Source organism: Strigops habroptila, chromosome 8 (assembly GCF_004027225.2).
Source record: "Strigops habroptila isolate Jane chromosome 8, bStrHab1.2.pri, whole genome shotgun sequence".
In the NCBI taxonomy this organism is placed as follows: Eukaryota; Metazoa; Chordata; class Aves; order Psittaciformes; family Psittacidae; genus Strigops; species Strigops habroptila.
The window spans coordinates 26,943,811-26,962,804 of record NC_044284.2 but is presented as its reverse complement, the minus strand read 5'-3'; the positions used below and the strand labels follow the sequence as shown (position 1 = coordinate 26,962,804).

The window sequence follows — 18,994 nt, the reverse complement described above, 5'->3', positions numbered from 1 at the left end:
GTGTGACTCCTCCCATAAAAACTTCTAATTTCTTTTTGGTGAACTAAGACTAAACTAGGTAGGATTTTGTGTGTTAGAACTTACAGATGCTCAACTATAAGACAAAAGGCAGCTGTTAAGAGTGGCAATTACCCTGTTCTTCACTTATTCCTGTTTCCTCTATTTTGTATTGGTGGTCTGTGGCCATAACCATATGCTTGTACACTCTCTTTCCAGGTACAAAAGAGAGAACTCCTGGCAAACAGACATGCAGATTGCAAAGCACTTTTTGTTTTAACCTAGAGTTCTGAAATTTTGCTTGAGTGTACAGACATTGTGTTAAATTCTAGATAAGCTGTGATCATTTGGTTTTTTCACTTGATTTTTCCTCCTCTCGTGCAAGTATTAGCTTTGTGGTTTACAGCCCTGACTGTGCTTGCAGTGCTGGTGGACTAACACTGGTTCTGACATCCTGAGATTTCTACAGTCTGGTAATTTTAGAAGTGCCTAGTTCTTCTTAAGAAGCAAACCAGCAAAATCCACAGTAGTGTAACTGCCTGAAGCTGTTAGTGATAACACATTCAGTACAAGTCAGATGCTGCTTTCAAGGCAACTGTAGTGATACCTGGGTAGTGACAAAAGCATATTCAGATATGAGGAAGCCAGTATCCATTTTCAGGCTTAGGATGTTTTAGTGTGGAAAGATCACAGGATTTATAATCAGGACTATCAAACTAGTCACTATCAGGACTACCACCCCTTTGCCCTTGCCTACCGCCATCCCAGCCTGTACATCTGGTATAAATTGTAAATTTACCTGGTTTTAATGAGTAGTTCAAAATGAAGCAATTGGGCAGGCAGCCACAGATCCTACTAAAGCTTTATCCAAGTATCTTTATCCTAGAGGTATCTATATAGACGTGTGTATGTCTGTATTTATTTACATCTTTCCAGGGCCCATATTCTTTATTCTTTGTATGCATTTTAAATAATTGAAGAGTGCAGAAATCAGACTTTTTGAGAATGGCATGGGATGATTTGTATTCATAATTCTTTGATGTCTCAAACAGGTGATGGACCCCAGTGTAGAGATTACGTTATTAGTCTTGGAGTAGTGAAACCACTGCTGTCCTTCATCAGCCCATCTATTCCCATAACTTTCTTAAGAAATGTTACATGGGTCATGGTCAACTTGTGCCGCCACAAAGATCCTCCTCCGCCAATGGAAACTATTCAGGAGGTGACTGAATTACTCACTGTTCAGTGTAACTAAACTGAAGTTGAGTATTTGTCTGCCGTAAAAATAACTGTCAGATGCTTCTTTCCCTCCTTAGATCCTTCCAGCGCTCTGTGTTTTAATTCACCACACAGATGTAAATGTAAGTAATGTCACTTAGAGCAAGTTTTGCACTCTCATATAAATTTCTTTAACTGAAGTATAAAACTCGCCATAATTAACCTTTTTCCTAAAAAGAAAAAAAAATAATCAGTGATGTTCCCTTCCATTATAGCAAACTTATTTTGGTATCTTTTAACTGCTTAAGTATCATTATGATTTTTGCCTGGTATTTCTCTGTGTCTTTGCAAGTGCTTATTTGCACGTACTTTTCCTGCACTTAAAAATAAAATGCAGTTTTGGTTGTATTTCTGTGAACATTCATTTACATATAAATACAGGATTTATTTTGCCTAGCAATTAAGTTTGAGGTTGTAATGAAAATCAGTGTAAACTAAAGAAAAATTAGTGTCTGCTGCATATATAAAACGTTAGCTTTAGATGTAACTTCAGAGTTGTTAAATATGAACATTAGGTTATTTTAATAGTGAAGTAAATGAGTGAAACTTTACTGAAATTATGAAATAGGTCAGTGTTCTGCCTAAACATAAGTCAGAATTGTTGAAGATTGTTTGCTTCCTAGTGAAGTTGTAGCTCAGTTGGCAATGGCAACGATGCTTTACCAAAGTAAGTTTAAATACATTGATTAAAGTTTGACTAGTAATTATGCTATTTAATCTCTTGTATACAAGTAGATGAGGTTAATCTTATTTGAATTTCTTGAAAGGGCTGTATTTGTGAATCAGTTGAGTTGCCAGCTGAAACAATGCTTGCTCAATTTTTGTGTAAGTTGTCACTTGAAATGTTCAGATTTAGTGCTAGGGAAATTGGCTTTTCTGTGTGTGAATACACCTGTGTGCGCACACAGGAAATTCATTGTAATTGCTGCTGCACCACATGTTAAAACATATTCAAAGCTTTTAAATTTTGTGGTGGAAGAAGACATGAACTCGATGCCATATGATGTACAGTTTGTTGGCTTGAGAGTGCCAAATGCTCATAATTTAATACTCGCTAGGGCTTTGTCTTCCTTGCAGGGGTGTCTTTCATATCTCACATTGTCTACCAGTATGTCATGAAAAGAGCAGATATAATTGAATTGCTTTCATTATATCCTTCAGAATTTAAGCTGCAGTTAGCAGTTTAGCTGTTGGTTAGCTGTTGGTTTTTTTTAATCTCTGTATTCTTTGGGGCTAGAATAGGTTGAACAGCAGTTGCATTTTGGATTTCTGTAGAATGGAGTGTATGAAGTTTGTAAAGGTGAGGTTTTGCTGTATAGCATCAATTCTGGCTTCACAATGAGAGTTTTACATTTTAATGCACATTATTTTCTTGTAAGACTTGTGATATTTCAGCACTATTTACAAATAATTTTTTACTGTTAGATATTGGTAGATACAGTCTGGGCACTCTCATATCTAACGGATGCTGGCAATGAACAGATCCAGATGGTGATTGACTCCGGAATAGTCCTTCATTTGGTTCCTCTTCTCAGTCATCAAGAAGTCAAAGTGCAAGTAAGTTTGAATAACTTGAAGCAAGTGTTGCTCAAAATGTACTATAAGAGAAAGTAGCTGGTTTCGTTTTGTAGTTCATGTTGAAGTTTAAAAAGTACTTTTTCTTGTGTGAAATAGCATTTGCATAAAACTTTTTCATTTTTTTCAGTGTTACTGTTTAAAAGTATGTGCTCAACTAGAAAAATCTTTGATTAAAAGTACTCTCTTTAAAGAAAGTGTTATGTTTCAGACTGCTGCACTGAGAGCTGTAGGAAACATTGTCACTGGTACCGATGAACAGACACAGGTAGTTCTGAATTGTGAAGCTCTTTCACATTTTCCAGCACTTCTGACACATCCCAAAGAAAAAATTAATAAGGTAAGTAACTGTAGAGATTTCACCCTGCAGCTAACTGTATTTGGCCTTGCTGTTTTGGATTCCACATAATGTAGTGTGATAGACGTTTGAGTAATTGACTACTTAAACCAGGCAGGGTGCTGAAATTTTTCTCTAAGTTAACACCCATAGGAAAATCTGTAAGGAGCTGCAAACTTGTACTTGACAAGAATGTCATTTCCTGATTCTTCTAACTGAATTTTTTTTGAAATCAAAGCTTTATCTTATAGTTCCAGCTGTTGTCATAAAAGTTCTTGATATGCGGAATGTCACTAATTAAACTGACTCTCTTGGAAGTGATGAAATAGAGATAATCGGATGTCTCTTTGAACGGAGAGTGTGTGTGATAAATGGAATTTAATCCAGGTCAGGCTGGGGGTGGGGTGTGGGGAATACGTGTGTGTGTGCATGTGTAGAAAAGGCTTTAAATGGGGGCACTGATTGCTGTGCTGATTCCGGAGTGCATCTGAGGCATGTTGTTAAGATCTGGGGTGCCAATTCACAACATTGCCGATGATTAAAGCCCAAAACAAGCCCACCAAGACAAGCCTAGGCATCCTAAATCTCTAACAGGTTCATTAATGAAAGTGATCCTGTGATCTGATCTGAGAGACGCAGTTGAATGAAATGTGAGAATTTCTGAATCTCGTTGAGAGAAATATTTGTCTAAAAAGTTGTCACGCCAGGCAAGTTGAGAGGAGAAAAGAATTGAGTAGGAGTGATGGAGGGTTTCTGGGAAGGGAGAAATTTATCAACTGTAAGATTGAAAGAAGTCAGTACTTTGAATATACTTAAAATAGTATGTGAAACTGTGTTGACTAAAGTATAAGTTCCCCTTTAAAAGGGGAGTGGGGGACTCTCCATTCTTGTTTAATGTAAGAATCCAGGTACAGACTTTGGCTTAGTTCAAAATTTCAACTGTTGAGGACTGGGAGGGCCCACTGGGGAAAAGATATCTTCTTTACACACTCTCCTAGCATCTGCTGTTGGTTACTGCTGGAAGGGGAGAGTCCTGGGCTTACGGACAGAGAAGGGGGGTCATAAAGGATCATATAACTTTACAGTATTCTTGAAAAGCAAGCATTTAAGTAATACGTGTTGTGTTTTGATTTGTTGCTATGAAGAGAAACGTTATGCAGCAGGTAAAGAACACATTGTCTTCTGCTGCTCTCATGTCTGGAAAGTGATGCTCTGATGCATTTCAAAGCTTATCTGTCAGCTGAGAACTGCTAGAGCATTCGTTCTCAGTCATGAAATCAGTTATGCTCACTTGTAGCCATGTGACTTTTTTTTCTCCATATAATTTTTCCGTTAATCTGTGGATTTGGAGTATTTGGTTGTAACTTGGTAACAATGAAAGACTGAAGAACCTTGTGGAGTCTCCTAAGGCGAGACTATCCGCTTTGTTTGTTGCCTGTATGCCTAGTCTGTTTACTAGGAGTTCGACTATGTACAATCAAACCAATGCAGTACTTGATTGTGTTTTAAGATTGGCTAGCGTATGAACTACAGAACTGAAAATATGCATATATAAAGTCATGCTGGAGTGGAAATAAAAGGAGGTATAAAGGACTATCTGAATTAATAATTTCTCACATTTTTGTTTTGCAGGAAGCAGTGTGGTTCCTATCTAACATCACTGCAGGAAATCAGCAGCAAGTTCAGGCAGTGATAGATGCAAACCTTGTTCCAATGATAATACATCTTCTAGATAAGGTTAGATAACATGAAGGTTTTAACAGTTTGTTTCCTTAATTGGGGAAAGTGACATTGAATTCCTTCATGTTTTACATTGTACTGTAAATGTGATGGGCAGGGGTGGACTATATTCTTGAGCAATTTTCATATGTTGCAAGATAAAATACATTACTGCTGATAGTCTTCTGTGAAGTGCTGTGAGATGATGAGTGCCAGATGTATTGGGGAAAGGGAGCAGATCAGGGGATCTTGAGTCCTTCTAAATCTCATTTAAATTCTTTTTTTTGTTCTGTAAACAATGAGGATAAAATCTTTACTCCTATATGTGGCATGAATTGGTCTGGATGGCAACAGCACTCAGTTAGTTCCCAGCATTTTGCCAAAGCTTGAGAACTCCTTCCTTTTTTTTCCCCATATTATCTGGAAACATAAGAAAGTGCTCAACAGTAGTATTTAGTAACTTAGTGTTACTGCATTTATCTAGTCTGAGTATTCCAAGTCAAGATCTGTGACACAAGATTATGGACTGGGCTTACCCCATCCTTTTTTGGTTTGTTTTTTTTTTTTTTTTTTTTTTTTTTTTAACAAGTAGAACTGCATCACTGAAAAATAGGTGGCCACAGAAAGTAAGCTTTTGTGTGCTCAGTTTTTCCCACAGAAAAGCCATGCTGTGTATAAACGTATGGATGTATGCTGCTTTTGTGTAATAGACAAAACTTAAGATGGCTGCTTCCATTTCCTTTTCTCTTAAGTAGTCACTCACAAACACTTCTGAATGCTTTTCTCATGCGTTTTCGAGCCTCTCATTGCTTGCTGAATATGAGAGATTGAGTGCTAAGGGGTCACATCATTTGGGACTTCAAATACCTGTATTCCTATACAATTGTTGGGTATTAGTGTCTTTTAAAACAGCAGTTTCCAAGCCACTTTACTATCCCAGTAATCTGCCTTGTGAGAAATGAGGGTAGCTAAAAGTGTGTTTTCAAATGGGAACAGTACAACATTTTTATACTTTAAACACTTCCTACTTTTTGCTTTATTCCTTACTTTATTTTTCTTTCCTGTGGTGTGGAGGGAAGACAGAAATAAAAAACTGAACGATATGTTCTGCTATGGCAGAGATGAAATACCTTGCTTCAGTGTAGAGGCTGGGGTTGAGACTGAAGAAATACTTTTCAGTAGCATACAGCTGTTCACAGATAGTTCTGTTCACTGCTAATTCATCGATCACTGAGAAAAACAGTTGGAGACCTTTCTCTTTAAATTTAGTAAGCAGACTCGAGTAACTTCAGAGGCAGACGCTGATACAGTATGTACAGTGGTTTATCAAAATTGACACCAGCTGCTTATCTCTCACTGTAATATGTGACAGCTGTTGATAAGGGATGCGAGGGAGTGGAACACTACAGGGTTTTTTTTTGTTTTGATGCAAACATATTTTCCTTACTCTGCAAGATTAAATTAAAAACATGGTTGCAGGAAGGGAATGAACACTGTGAGTGGACTCAAATATCTACAGGATTTGTTAGTTACTTTCCCTGCTTACTGAAAGCTGATATGGTGATACCATGCAGAATGAACTGTAACAAATGGAAGCTTTTAGTAGAATACTGCATAATTAAAAACTGAATGATTATTCATGGTTGCATTTTTAGGGTGACTTTGGTACTCAGAAAGAAGCTGCGTGGGCAATAAGCAATTTAACAATCAGCGGAAGAAAAGACCAAGTAAGTAAAACCTTAAGAAAACGTCCATCATCTTTCCTGGGTGCATTTGAGAGGGTACATGAGCTGATACACATGATACATGAGCTGACACATGAGCTGAGTACACAGCTACAGGTTGGGCGGAGAAGAGATTCAGAGCAGCCCTGCAGAGAAGGACTTGGGGGTGTTGGTTGATGAGAAACTTAACATGAGCCAGCAGCGTGCACTCGCAGCCCAGAAAGCCAACCGTATCCTGGGCTGCATCAAAAGAAGCGTGACCAGCAGGTCAAAGGAGGTGATCCTGCCCCTCTACTCTGCTCTCATGAGACCTCACTTGGAGTACTGTGTGCAGTTCTGGTGTCCTCAACATAAAAAGGACATGGAGCTGTTGGAGTAAGTCCAGAGGAGGCCACGAGGATGATAAGGGGGCTCGAGCGCCTCCTGTATGAAGACAGGCTGAGAGAGTTGGGGCTGTTCAGCCTGGAGAAGAGAAGCTGCGTGGAGACCTCATAGCAGCCTTCCAGTATCTGAAGGGGGTCTATAAGGATGCTGGGGAGGGACTCTTCCTTAGGGACTGTAGTGGTAGGACAAGGGGTAACGGGTTCAAACTTAAACAGAGTAAGTTTAGATTGGATATAAGGAAGAAGTTCTTTACAGTGAGGGTGGTGAAGCACTGGAATGGGTTGCCCAAGGAAGTTGTGAATGCTCCGTCCCTGGCGGTGTTCAAGGCCAGGTTGGACACAGCCTTGGGCGACATGGTTTAGTGTGAGGTGTTCCTGCCTGTGGCAGGGGGGTTGGAACTAGATGATCTTAAGGTCCTTTCCAATCCTAACTATTCTATGATTCTATGATTGGTTTAGACTACTTCTGTGCCAGGATTGTGGCTCTCTGTATTCCTCCACTGCTCAGTAACTCTCTTCCCTTTTCCACAAGAGATTTGAGGGTGAACTTCAGTTGTTGTTACTGGAATGACCCAAGATTAGGAGTATCGATGGGGATTTGGATGGAAGCTCTTCTGTTAGGATGGCCTAGGAGCTATGAATGACTGCATTCAGGCTCTGATGAGATTCTTCATAGAATCATGGAATGGTTTGGGTTGGAAGGGACCTTAAAGATCATCAAGTTCCAACCTCCCTGCCTCAGGCAGGGACATCTTCCACTAGACCAGGTTGCTTCAAGCCGCATCCAACCTGGCCTTGAACACTGCCAGGGATGGGGCAGCCACAGCTTCTCTGGGCAACCTGTGCCAGGGCCTCACCACCCTCAACGGAAAGAACTTCTTCCTAATATCTGAAGTAAATCTCCCCTCAAACAGTTAAAAACCATTACCCCTTGTCCTACCCCTATATGCCCTTGTAAAAAGTCCCTCTCCGGCTTTCCTGTTGTCCCCTTTAGGTACTGGAAGGCTGCTCTAAGCTCATTTGGCATATGTAATCTGTTTTACTTTTCTGCTATGGATAAGCATGTGATCATTATAAAAACAGTAGCCATTGAGTAGAAACATACCAGTTTCTTCTAAGCTCAGAATATTAGATTTGTGGCAGGGTTGGGGTGGTGGCATCATTTTTCAAAGATAAGTTTGGAAACCCCTTGTCTAATACTGAAAAAAATCACAGTATCTACTACTTGGGTGTTCTAGACTTGAAATATATTTGTAAGTTAATACATGAATGTTATATTTTAATGTGCTAAAACAAGAATTTCTGAAAGTGGCTGCTATGGAATAACTTTCTTGGGTAACTTTGAGTATTTGGCTTTGTTAAACTTGTTTGCACATGTGCTTGTGGTGCACTGTTTGCTTCTGTCCCATTCCTGATTTAACTACTTGCTTTTTTCCCCTTAGGTGGCATACTTAATTCAACAAAATGTAATTCCTCCCTTTTGCAATTTGCTGACAGTAAAAGATGCGCAAGTTGTGCAAGTGGTTCTGGATGGACTAAGTAATATATTAAAAATGGCTGAAGATGAAGCAGAAACCATAGCCAATCTTATAGAAGAGTGTGGAGGTATGATGCTTACTTTTTCGAGACTGCTTTTATTCAGAAATTGATGGTTTGGCTTCCCACCACATATATATGCGGTTGGCTTTATTGTGTGTTGGCACAGATGTTTTAAGCAAACCCTGTGTTAAGAGTAACCTTTCCATGCCTGTCAGGTGAATATACTCAGCTTTTACAAATGGATTAAGTTCACGATGGAGAAGCTGGATAATGGCAATAAAGTTTATTAAGTGCCAGTTTTGTAACAGTCTGGTGTACCTGTTTGTGTGGGGATGATACACTTAATCATGTACAAGTCATGTCCAGGGGAACTTAGGGTGGGGTGGGGAATTGCATGTGCAACAGTTGTAGAAATAGAATAGCTTTAATTTCCTAATGGTTATCAGACTTTCTCTGTATTGGTCGCTGTTTAACTTGACTCTTGAAACTCTTCAAGGATGAAAGAACAGTGATATTAAATTTGGGCACAGGTAAAAATCTGTGAGATTTTGTTAACATGGGGCAGAATAGTCTTTAAAATACAACATCTTGAGGGAGGCAGGGAAAGCTTAATTGATCATTGGGAGAAAAAAGAGATGTTCATGTCTGTCGTGGTTTGAGCACCCAGGACAATGCCTAAAGCTCTGATTGTCAGAACTTCAAAAATACTTGTATGTATGCTCTCCTCTTGTCTGCCAACAACTTCTGCTGTACTGGAGCTACTTGCTTTAGAATCAAGCTACAGGTCAGTGATAGATGGCATGTGTGCTACCAACAACAGTGTGTGGATTTGAAATGTCCCAGCTTGGGGCTTTCACACCAGGTGCTGAAAAGATGTTTTTCTGGAAAGGGAGTATGTCCTAGTGCTTGGCCCTCACCATATTTCCATAGAGTAGCTTAAACTAGTAGCAAGAAGAGAAGGGAAGTACTGTCATCACTGAAACTGACCTGGAATTACTGGAATTGAGGGGAGAGCAGTGGATGTTACCTACCTTGATTTCAGCAAGGCTTTTGACGCTGTCTCCCATAACTTTCTTGTACGTAAGCTTAGGAATTGCGGGTTAAATGAAAGGACAGTGATGTGGATCAAAAACTGGCTGAATGGCAGAGTTCAGAGGGTTGTGATGAGTGCAGTAGAACCCAGTTGGAGGCCTGTAGTCACTGGTGGTCCCCAGGGATGAATACTGGCTCCAATCTTATTCAACTTGTCAGTGACCTAGATTGAAGGGCTAGAGTGTACCCTCAGCAAGTTTGCTGATGATACGAAGCTGCGGGGGGTGGCTGATACACCTGAAGGCTGTGCTGCCATTCAGTGGGACCTTGATAGGCTGGAGCATTGGGCGGAGAGAAACCTAATGAGGTTCAGCAAGGACAAATATAGGGTACTGCACATGGGGAGGAAGAACCCCAAAGACCAGTACGGGTTGGGGGCTGACCTACAAGAGAGCAGTTCAGCAGAGAAGGACCTGGGAGTATCGGTGGATGCCAAGTTGAGTATGAGCTGGCAGTGTGCCCTTGCGGCCAGGAGGGACGAGAGTATCCTGGGGTGCACTGGGAGGAGTGTGGCCAGCAGGTCCAGGGAGGTGATCCTTCTCCTCTATTCGACCCTAGTGAGGCCACATCTGGATTATTGTGTCCAGTTCTGAGCTCCTCAGTACAAGACAGACAAGGAGCTACCGGAGAGGGTCCAGCGGAGGTCCATAAGGACGATCAGGGGTTTGGAGCATCTTTCTTATGAGGAGAGGTTGCAGGAGCTGGGCCTGTTTAGTCTAGCGAAGACTGAGAAGGGATCTCATTAATGGATATAAATACCTCAAAGGCAGGTGGCAGGAGGATGGTGCCAGACTCTCTTCAGTGGTGCCCAGTGACAGGACGAGGAGCAATGGCCATAAACTGAAACACAAGAAGTTTCACCTCAACATGAGGAAGAAGTTCTTTATGTTGAGGGTGACAGAGCACTGAAACAGGCTGCTCAGGACGGGACATGGAGTCTCCCTCTCTGGGGACATTCAAAACCAGCCTGGACACATTCCTGTGTAACCTGGTCTAGGTGTCCTTGCCTTGGCAGGGGGTTGAACTAGATGATCTTCCAACCCTAATGATTCTGTGATCTTTCATACTTTTTTTTTGTTGTGGTATGTATTCCTCAGTTTATATTTCCTGAAATCCCTAAGAAGCTTTTATGATTTAAGTATGTCATATGAATTTAACAGCATCTTATTCATAGTCACTCTATGCCTAGATTTGTTTTTAATTACTCTGTATGATGAAGCCTTAAGGGAGGAGAAGTTATTTTGACTGAACTTAGTATTTTAACTCAATTACATTTCTTGTGTATATGTTTGTAGGCCTGGAGAAAATTGAACAGCTACAAAATCATGAAAATGAAGACATCTACAAACTGGCTTATGAGATCATTGATCAGTTCTTCTCTTCAGATGATGTAAGTGTGTAATAGCTCTGCAGTCTGTTTTTGTAATTGCTTATATTTATAGATATGGTTCAAGATCAAGGCAGCACCTCTGAAGCCTGCTCTGGGACATTTGTTTGGTTTTTCAGTGAAAAATGAGCCCTTATTTGAGCCTGTTGCATATCTTGCTGTTCTTCATGATGAAGCATCTGAAGATTTGCCTAATTTAAACCCCGTCTCTAGGGATTACAATACTAGGCTTTGAATAACTCTGTTGACTGTCAGCTTCTAAGCTTGATACTTCACATCTGATAAGCTCCCTGCTGACTTGAGTACTGAATCTGAGTTTCTGCTTCTTAAGAAACAAACTATTTTAAATATTTCAGTAATTTCAGAGGTAGAATGTGCTGATCAAGAATGTTTTCATTTTGAACATGTAACAAAAAGGTTTTAGATTTGTATACACTTTTAAATCAAAAAGGTTAATTGCATATGAAGGAAGTGCAGTCATGTCTGTGTCACGAAGTGAGGGTTTTCTACTTGAAGAACTTTGGGGAGCAAAAATTACTGCAAAAACAGTAGAGCTCAGTTGCATTCACACCCTGCTCTTTGCATTGAAGTTTATTTTGTGCTGGAGTTTGACTTTTATACGAACAAGATGCAAATCTTGTTTAGCAGCTCAAACTTCACGTGCACAGCAAGACTTTTAGTCTATTGTCAGTTTGGTAACCTGCATACTACCTGTTTAACTGAAAATGCGTTTCATCTTAATCATTGCTTGATTTTAATGGTATTGGTGTTCTCTTAAGAACTGTGATGGTTTGTAAGCTGGCAATAAGGACAATGCATGACTGACAGTGCTTTGCAGGAGCAAAAACTACATAAACAAGAGAGACTATTGGGTGCCATGTAGCCTACCTACTGAATACGAGCTAAAGCATTTCAGCCTAAAGCACTTTGTCATTATAGTGCAGTTACTAAACTGGGGAAGAACAATGGCAAGACTCGATGCTAGGAATAAGGAGAAGAGGGAGATGCTTTTTAGGATTGTGCAGCTCCTTTTTGGTGAGGCTTTGGTTTTTTCCTACTCATGATATTCTCGTTCTGTTACAGATTGACGAAGATCCTAGCCTTGTTCCAGAAGCAATACAAGGCGGAACATTTGGTTTCAATTCATCTGCCAATGTACCAGCAGAAGGGTTTCAGTTTTAGAGTGGTATTTCGGAAGTTAGGTACAATGCAGCACTGAATAAAAAAAGGTTTGATCCATCAATCTTGGCTCATGGGATCCGCTGCTGCATTAAATCGGGAAAGAAAATGTGAAGATTTCATTTGGAATCACAGAAAAGCCCAAATGAAGTCAAGATGGCGAGTGGGTGCGAGTGAGAATGAGTGGCAAAATGTAATGAAAAACTTCACACTGAATGCTTATTTAGATTGTTCAAAGAAAAAGGGCTACAGGTCAAAGATCTTCAGTGCCTGAGAAGGAACAATGACTTACTAGAGCAATTGGGGGGAAATGCAGTACTATCATCATCAAGCCTTGTAAAGCATAAGAGAATAGGATGCCCACTTAAGTCCAAGGAGAATGAGCCCAGGCCTTGCTATGAAGCACCGTGTGAATGGACAACGTTGAATGAATGTCTGGACTCGATGCTGTGGAGCCAGGCTCACGTTTCAAACACGGGGCTCTTCGGTCCTGAAGCAGGCTCCTAGTCCGGAGTGGCGTGTGTACGAGAGTATGGTTGTGATGCTGTATGTGAACGCATGCAAGCTTGATTCGCCTTCAGGGGGCTGATAATAAACCTAGTAAATCATCAAAATGAGTTCATAAGTGTTAACTTACACTGGACACACAAACGAAGACCGGTTTAGCAGCAGACTCTGGTTTACTCCTGCAGCCTGTGTTTCTTTTTTTGTTTTGTTTTGGGTTTTTTTTTCCCTCTTATTTTTCTTTTAGTTACTTTTCTTTCCTGTATGGCTTATTAGTTGTTTGTAAAGTCAGAATTTCAGGAAGGCTTCCCTGTGCATTTGCACCAGATAAATGTTTGATGTTATGAAAAGCTTTCCATATCATCAAAACTAATTTGTAGATTTTTGCATGAAAAAAAAATCATACATTTCCCTTCAAATAGACTGTGTTGCAATACACAAGTTGCCATAATAGTAGGAAGCGGTAAAATGTGGTAATAAAATCTCATCCTTTTCATTTTCAAAGATAACATGAAGACCTTTGCATGTGGTAATCTACAGCATAGTTCATTTTTAGATTTTGTTGAGTCCTGTAACCAAATGTTTCCGTTGTGGTAGAATAATACTGTGCTGTGTTTCAATGTTACTTGTTTTCAAACTTTGTTTTCTATGAAAATGATATGGAAACTTCTAAAAATGAAATTTGGTGCATATGTACTGCCGAATAAAGACCGAAAAAGAGGTGTGAATAGATGTACAAATCAAGTCATGGTTTGAACACCTTTATTATGCCTAATCCAATTGTTTTAGACTCTTTTTATCTTAGATGTAGGCAGCCATGAACAATCTATTTTGAGCCACTTTAGAGAGAAAACTTTGTATTTTTAAAACTTGCACAAAAAGGATGCAAGTGTTTTTATAATTGGAGTACTGCCTCAGTTTTGAGGTTCTGCACACTAAATTAAAGGTGATGTTACAAATTTGTACAAAATGAACTCTTTATAAGGTGGCTCATTGTAGGAAATGCTGTGCCTTCCCCTTTGAGCACAAGTGTTGCATGAACAACAGTTTGCTATAATAAAATGTACCAGATTAGCCACCATTAGCATCTATATCTACCTTGTGTTTTAAAATCAACTGGTAATTCTGAAACACTGTAGAATGGATAAAGATTATTTTGTGATCATAACTCTTTGTTGGACTAGAGTATTTTTGCAGCATTCCTTGTCATCAGAAACATGGTTAAAGTTTAAAACTAGAAGCAGCGGAAACTAGCTTGTGAAATTTATCCAAGTAGAGTGCAGGCTAGGCTGTCTTGGGGAAATAAACGTTAAAACTTGCAACCCAGTTGTATTTGGTGTGTCTTTGTTTGTACACTTTGGTTCTCATCAAAAGGTGTGAAAGATCATTTGAAGACAGACACACTTCTGAATCTCTTGTCTTGAGTTTTTGTGGGCTTTTTTACCTGCTAAATGTCAGTGTGTTTTGCGGTATGTTATGTAGGCTTGAGGTAAATAACTGGTTTGGTATAAGTATTAAGAAGTAACTAATTCACCTAATTATATACTATGTGTTCACTACATTAGGGCTTCTTTCATGTAGGAACCCTTAGAGGATGCAAAAATGCTTAAACTGGTATTTTTAAGGAAGTTGCAATGCTGTAAGTAAACTTATGACTAACATCATACTAAAGTATCTTTGCAAAAGAGGTACTATGGAAAACAGCTTCGCTGTTAAAATCCTTCCTTGTTAGGGGTAAGAGGAGAACAGATGTTTGTAGCAACTGCTGTATTTCAAAAACAAACAAACCCAAAACACTATGTCAAGGCGTTTCGGCACTTCCCTTGATATAATTACAGACAATTACCTTAAGCCAGCGTTGTTCTAGCTGCAGCCTGTACTTTCTTACATGGTTGGTGGTGGTTTTGTTGGCCTGGGGTTTTTTAGTGTGGAAGATTCTCTTCACCTGCTCCACAGCAGATCCTGTCGTCATTCTGTTACTTTGGAAAGCTTAAACATTTTGGCATCCACAGGGTGGCAGTATTCAGAGTTCTTCAGCACTAAAACTGAAGTTAGTTTGTGCAATGGCTTTTTTTCCCCACAGTGGCATTTTGAGGTAATGTACAGTGTTGGGGAAAGGGGGGTTGCTTGGGAGGCTTGAGATACCAACAAATAACTTAAAACACTTACTTTAGAAATACTGATCAGATGATTAAGAAAGCAGAGTTACTTACAGGTACAACCTTGTGCTTCTGCAGTGGAAGTCACAGACCAATTTTTCTGCCTACATGTGAAGATGAATAAATTTTAGCCTCTAACTTTATTGAGCAGTGGAATTAGGTCATCATCAGAAGCAACTCAGATGTTTCCCTTTAAACATGACAGCTGTGACATGAAGTGTACTCAGCTTGGTAGTGGAACACTGCTCCGATAGATTGTCAAATCTACTTTTTCAGTATGTTGAAGTAGAAAATAAGCTTTTCAGTTGAACTTAGGGTAGCAGATATGTAGAAAAGGATCTTTAAAACATAAAGGGACAAAAATTAATCCATAATACAAGGTATTCCAGGTGGATTTTTATTCCAAAAAGCAGCATTGTTGGACCAAGTAGCTGCCCTGGAACTTTGGGATCTTAGGGTTGGACTAGCTGACTTAGCTAGGAGGAGTACATTGTGGAGGGAAGAATAGTGAGCAGAATTGAATGGTTTGGGAGAAGTTGACACTGTTTCTTTCTCTCCCACTACTGGTAGTGGAATAGCCCGTGATTATGTGAGGCCTTTCAGCACAGGAAAGCCATTTGCTGGATGTGCAGAGCCTTGAACAGAGACGTACCTTTCATCTTTCTTCACAGAATGGTATCTTCTGCTGGATCACAAGCATTCCCTGTAAGTTGTCTACTTCTACTGGTTTTGCAGTGGAACAGGCAATAATTACTTCTGGGTAGGGTGTTAAGATAGCAAGCAATTTAAAAGGGTTCAAAGTAAAATGAAATGCTGGCGAAGGCAACTTACCCAGCCCTGAACACGAGAAACTGATGACTTCTGTCTAACCAGGACTCTGCTCTTACACAATTTCAAAAGCCGAAGGAAAATGGTGGGTGTGCAGGTGAGGAAGGGGAGGTGACTGACTTTCTGCTTGAAAGTGAAGAAATACATGTATTTCTTAAAACCAACTGTCATATCTTGTTGCATAAATTACCAAATTGCTGCTTTCTAAGTAAGAATGTATTAATACTTGTAGACTCTGCCACTTTTAACTATAAATGTTTCCTCAACTCTGCATGTCACCAAATTACTGGCAGAAATGCTGGTCACAAGGCTGGAAACAATTACAGAAGTCCTGCATCTGGATCAAATAGACTTTATGAAAGGAAACTTAGTAGCAGAAAATGTGTAAAGTTTACAAACTCTTCCTAATAGTAAATTTTGGCTACTGCCAGAGTGAAACTCAGAAGGCACACAAAACTAGTTGAAAAAGTTAATACTACTTCAATACCTACATAAAAATGTCTGGAAATCTAATTTCTATAAAGAAATACCCATTCTTGCTTGGAAATACCTTGAAATGGGGGTCCTGTGTTTACTCTGCTGCTTTGGTGTGCTCCAGGGCCGAGGAAAAGTTTTCTGCAAGCTGACATTAAAACTGTCATCTGTAAATACCTTTGGTATACTTTTAAATCTCTATAAAACAACACTGAAAGCTACTTTTACTATAAAACAACAAATGTGGGAAACTTTAAATGCCAGCTATTGGTAAAAGCATTACGGAAGCTTTGTAATTTGATGGGCAGATGGGCAGTGGTCAGACTTCATATCTACAACACCAGGTTACAGTGTGAAGCAAGTATGTCCTTCCTAGAATGGCAGGTTTTCAGATTAAATGTTGCTGCCTAATTCTTTTAAGTACATAAACTGGGTATAAACCAACATAGGTTCTTACTCTGAACATCAGTTATCTATTTGTCAAAAGCTCCCTTGTTTCTGTAGCTTTTTCCTTACTACCTTTCCGGGTGTGTTGAGGGGGTTAGTAGAGGGGAAAGGATTATAACTAATTTTTTTCATTCTGTCATATGTAGTGCATGTAGCCCAGAAACAAAACTACTCCCAGGTTGAGTGCCTGTGGCATTTGGACCCTTTCAGGCACTGTGGTTTACTAGGTGGTCTTCTCTGTTGTAGCAGTGTACTTAGTATATTTCCTGGAGTAGAATTATCAATACATTCCCATCCACCACCCCAAAAATTAAAGTGCTGGTGAGCCAGAGAAGCATCTTTCAAGAAACAGGAAACAGATTTAGACCTTTGTGAGCTTGGGGTGGGGAGGTAAGGGAGTAGTCCAATACTACAGACAGCTATAGACTGGTAGTCTGAAAAATATGGTTATCTCAAATGTATTAAAATGATGAGAGGAACCAATAACCATAGTAATTGCTTCAGCATTAAAATTAAGGCAAAAAAATCAGAGTGCTTTGTCAGCCTCAGAGTTTTTTGTTAGGTTGCTATCCGTGCAACCAGTGATGTTCTGTGCATGGGTACTATGGGTAAATCTCTTGCTTGAGTAATACTGCAAAATCTTGCTCTATCCTACTGTTACTTCCCTTTTTACAACCTTTAAAGGCTTGGTTGCTTTTTTCGCCTTCTATCTCCCGCCGCCCTCCGCCCCCTAACTCCATGCAAATTTACCTCTTTCTCATTTAAGTTGTTTGGAATCTGTTGTAGATTTGAACTCCTTCACTTACACCACACAGTTTGTACTCATTTTTCTACTACCTATGACAAGGTATTTCTAATGAACCACAAATGTGCAGCCAGCCAGCAATTAGACTTTGGTGGTGGAACTGAAGCTTTAGTTTTCAGATGATTGTAATGTGGACCTGAAGATGCCTTTCGTCACCTAAAACACTGTCTTTTTACTAACTTATTCTAATAATATGTTCAGTTACAAACCTTGACCTGTTTACGCATTTATCTTGGCTCTATGGCATTTTCATTTTTTAGCTGCTGCAAGCTTCTGTGTGTTTTCCCTCATGATGGCTTTCTAGAATTGTATGAATATAGACATGCAGATTTTCTTAACAGGGTGAACCTCTGAAGTGTGTTTCAGGTTACCTGATTTGTAGTGAGACACAAATAATAGCTATGTTGCAATATCTTCTATGTTAGGAGACTTGTGGGATACCTGTTTTGCAGTAGCTATGCATCCTCAACACATATTGCTTCTTACGATTTTTATATTTCACTTAAATTGCAGAAACATCTTTTATCAGGTTATTCCTGCACAGACCCTACAAATGCAGTTAGAAGGAAGCTCTCTATTAAGCTGTTGTTTTCAGGCTCACTCTGGCATGAGGACATTGCAATCTCTCAGCTCTGCAGGTTGAATGCTGGCCCCTTTCTTGTCATTGCAGATACATTTCTTGTATTGCCAGATACAGAATTATGTTAGAAGGTACTTATTCCCAAAATTTCATTTGCAAAGATTTGCTACTGTGATGCTGTTAACATGATGCTACAATGGAACATCTGTGTGGTTGCAGCCTGTTCTACAAATTGGGCAGAACAAACTTCTGGATGTGAAGATCTGTATATCTGGCTTAGTATTACCTTGTTCAAATAGAGATGTCATCTCAAACATTTTATTAACTGTAATAGAAAGTGGGTTACTGATGTCAGTGCATGCACACATTCTGTTCATCTTTGACTTTTTATAAAATGTGCTTGCATCATCTTGACATACCCACAGCAGGTGGTTTAGTAATGATCCAGTATGTGGCATGATCCTTCAGCCAATGGATCCAGTCTCTGAAAAACAAGTTATTTTCTGGGTTAGTTTTCGATAAGCCCCTGTGGCTGCTTGAGCACAAGTGAGAAGCCACATCTGTGATGAGTGCAGACTGGCTCAAGTTGTGAACCTGCTGGCTGGGTTAGAAGTGGAGGCAGGGGGTAAAGTAAGCAATTCACAAACCAACCAATTTGCATAAACAAGGGTCTGTTGGACTCTGGTCTCGCCATCAGCAGGGAGGATGAGCAGGGCTGGCAGGGATCTGTCCACCTGTGATTAAGGGTAACATCATGATTTGAAGAATGGTTTTGACAGAGCAAGCAACTTTTAAAACCTAGTAACTTCAGCTAAGGCAGGCTTCTGGCTTGAAAGGATGAAACTGTAAGGTGATGGTGAAAAGTAAAGGGAGAATTTCTCTAGTTTACCCCAAGCTATAAAATGAACAATGTAAGATGTACTCATTATTTACATAGCAAAATAGGAAAATAGGAAAATAATAACTAGTGTGTGAATAAATCAAATA

General features: G+C 39.6%; 1 protein-coding gene, 1 long non-coding RNA gene and 1 other non-coding gene across 3 annotated transcripts in view; all 3 read left to right on the top strand.

Moving 5' to 3' along the window:
- The window catches only part of KPNA4 (karyopherin subunit alpha 4), a 30,402-nt gene extending 16,362 nt beyond the window's left edge, over positions 1-14,040 (top strand). Inside the window, exons 9-17 of the mRNA XM_030494906.1 lie at positions 1,050-1,219; positions 1,314-1,358; positions 2,701-2,832; positions 3,062-3,190; positions 4,820-4,924; positions 6,562-6,633; positions 8,456-8,618; positions 10,940-11,034; positions 12,115-14,040. Coding sequence (XP_030350766.1) covers positions 1,050-1,219; positions 1,314-1,358; positions 2,701-2,832; positions 3,062-3,190; positions 4,820-4,924; positions 6,562-6,633; positions 8,456-8,618; positions 10,940-11,034; positions 12,115-12,213 — 1,010 coding nt within the window. The 3' untranslated portion in view covers positions 12,214-14,040. The remainder of the gene's footprint in view (positions 1-1,049; positions 1,220-1,313; positions 1,359-2,700; positions 2,833-3,061; positions 3,191-4,819; positions 4,925-6,561; positions 6,634-8,455; positions 8,619-10,939; positions 11,035-12,114) is intronic.
- On the top strand, positions 3-621 carry LOC115611654. The gene is made up of 2 exons (XR_003992656.1): positions 3-172; positions 283-621. It is a non-coding gene; the product is annotated as an uncharacterized LOC115611654 (long non-coding RNA).
- Positions 3,500-3,817, top strand: LOC115612367. The gene has a single exon (XR_003992968.1).
- Positions 14,041-18,994: the final 4,954 nt, after the last annotated feature.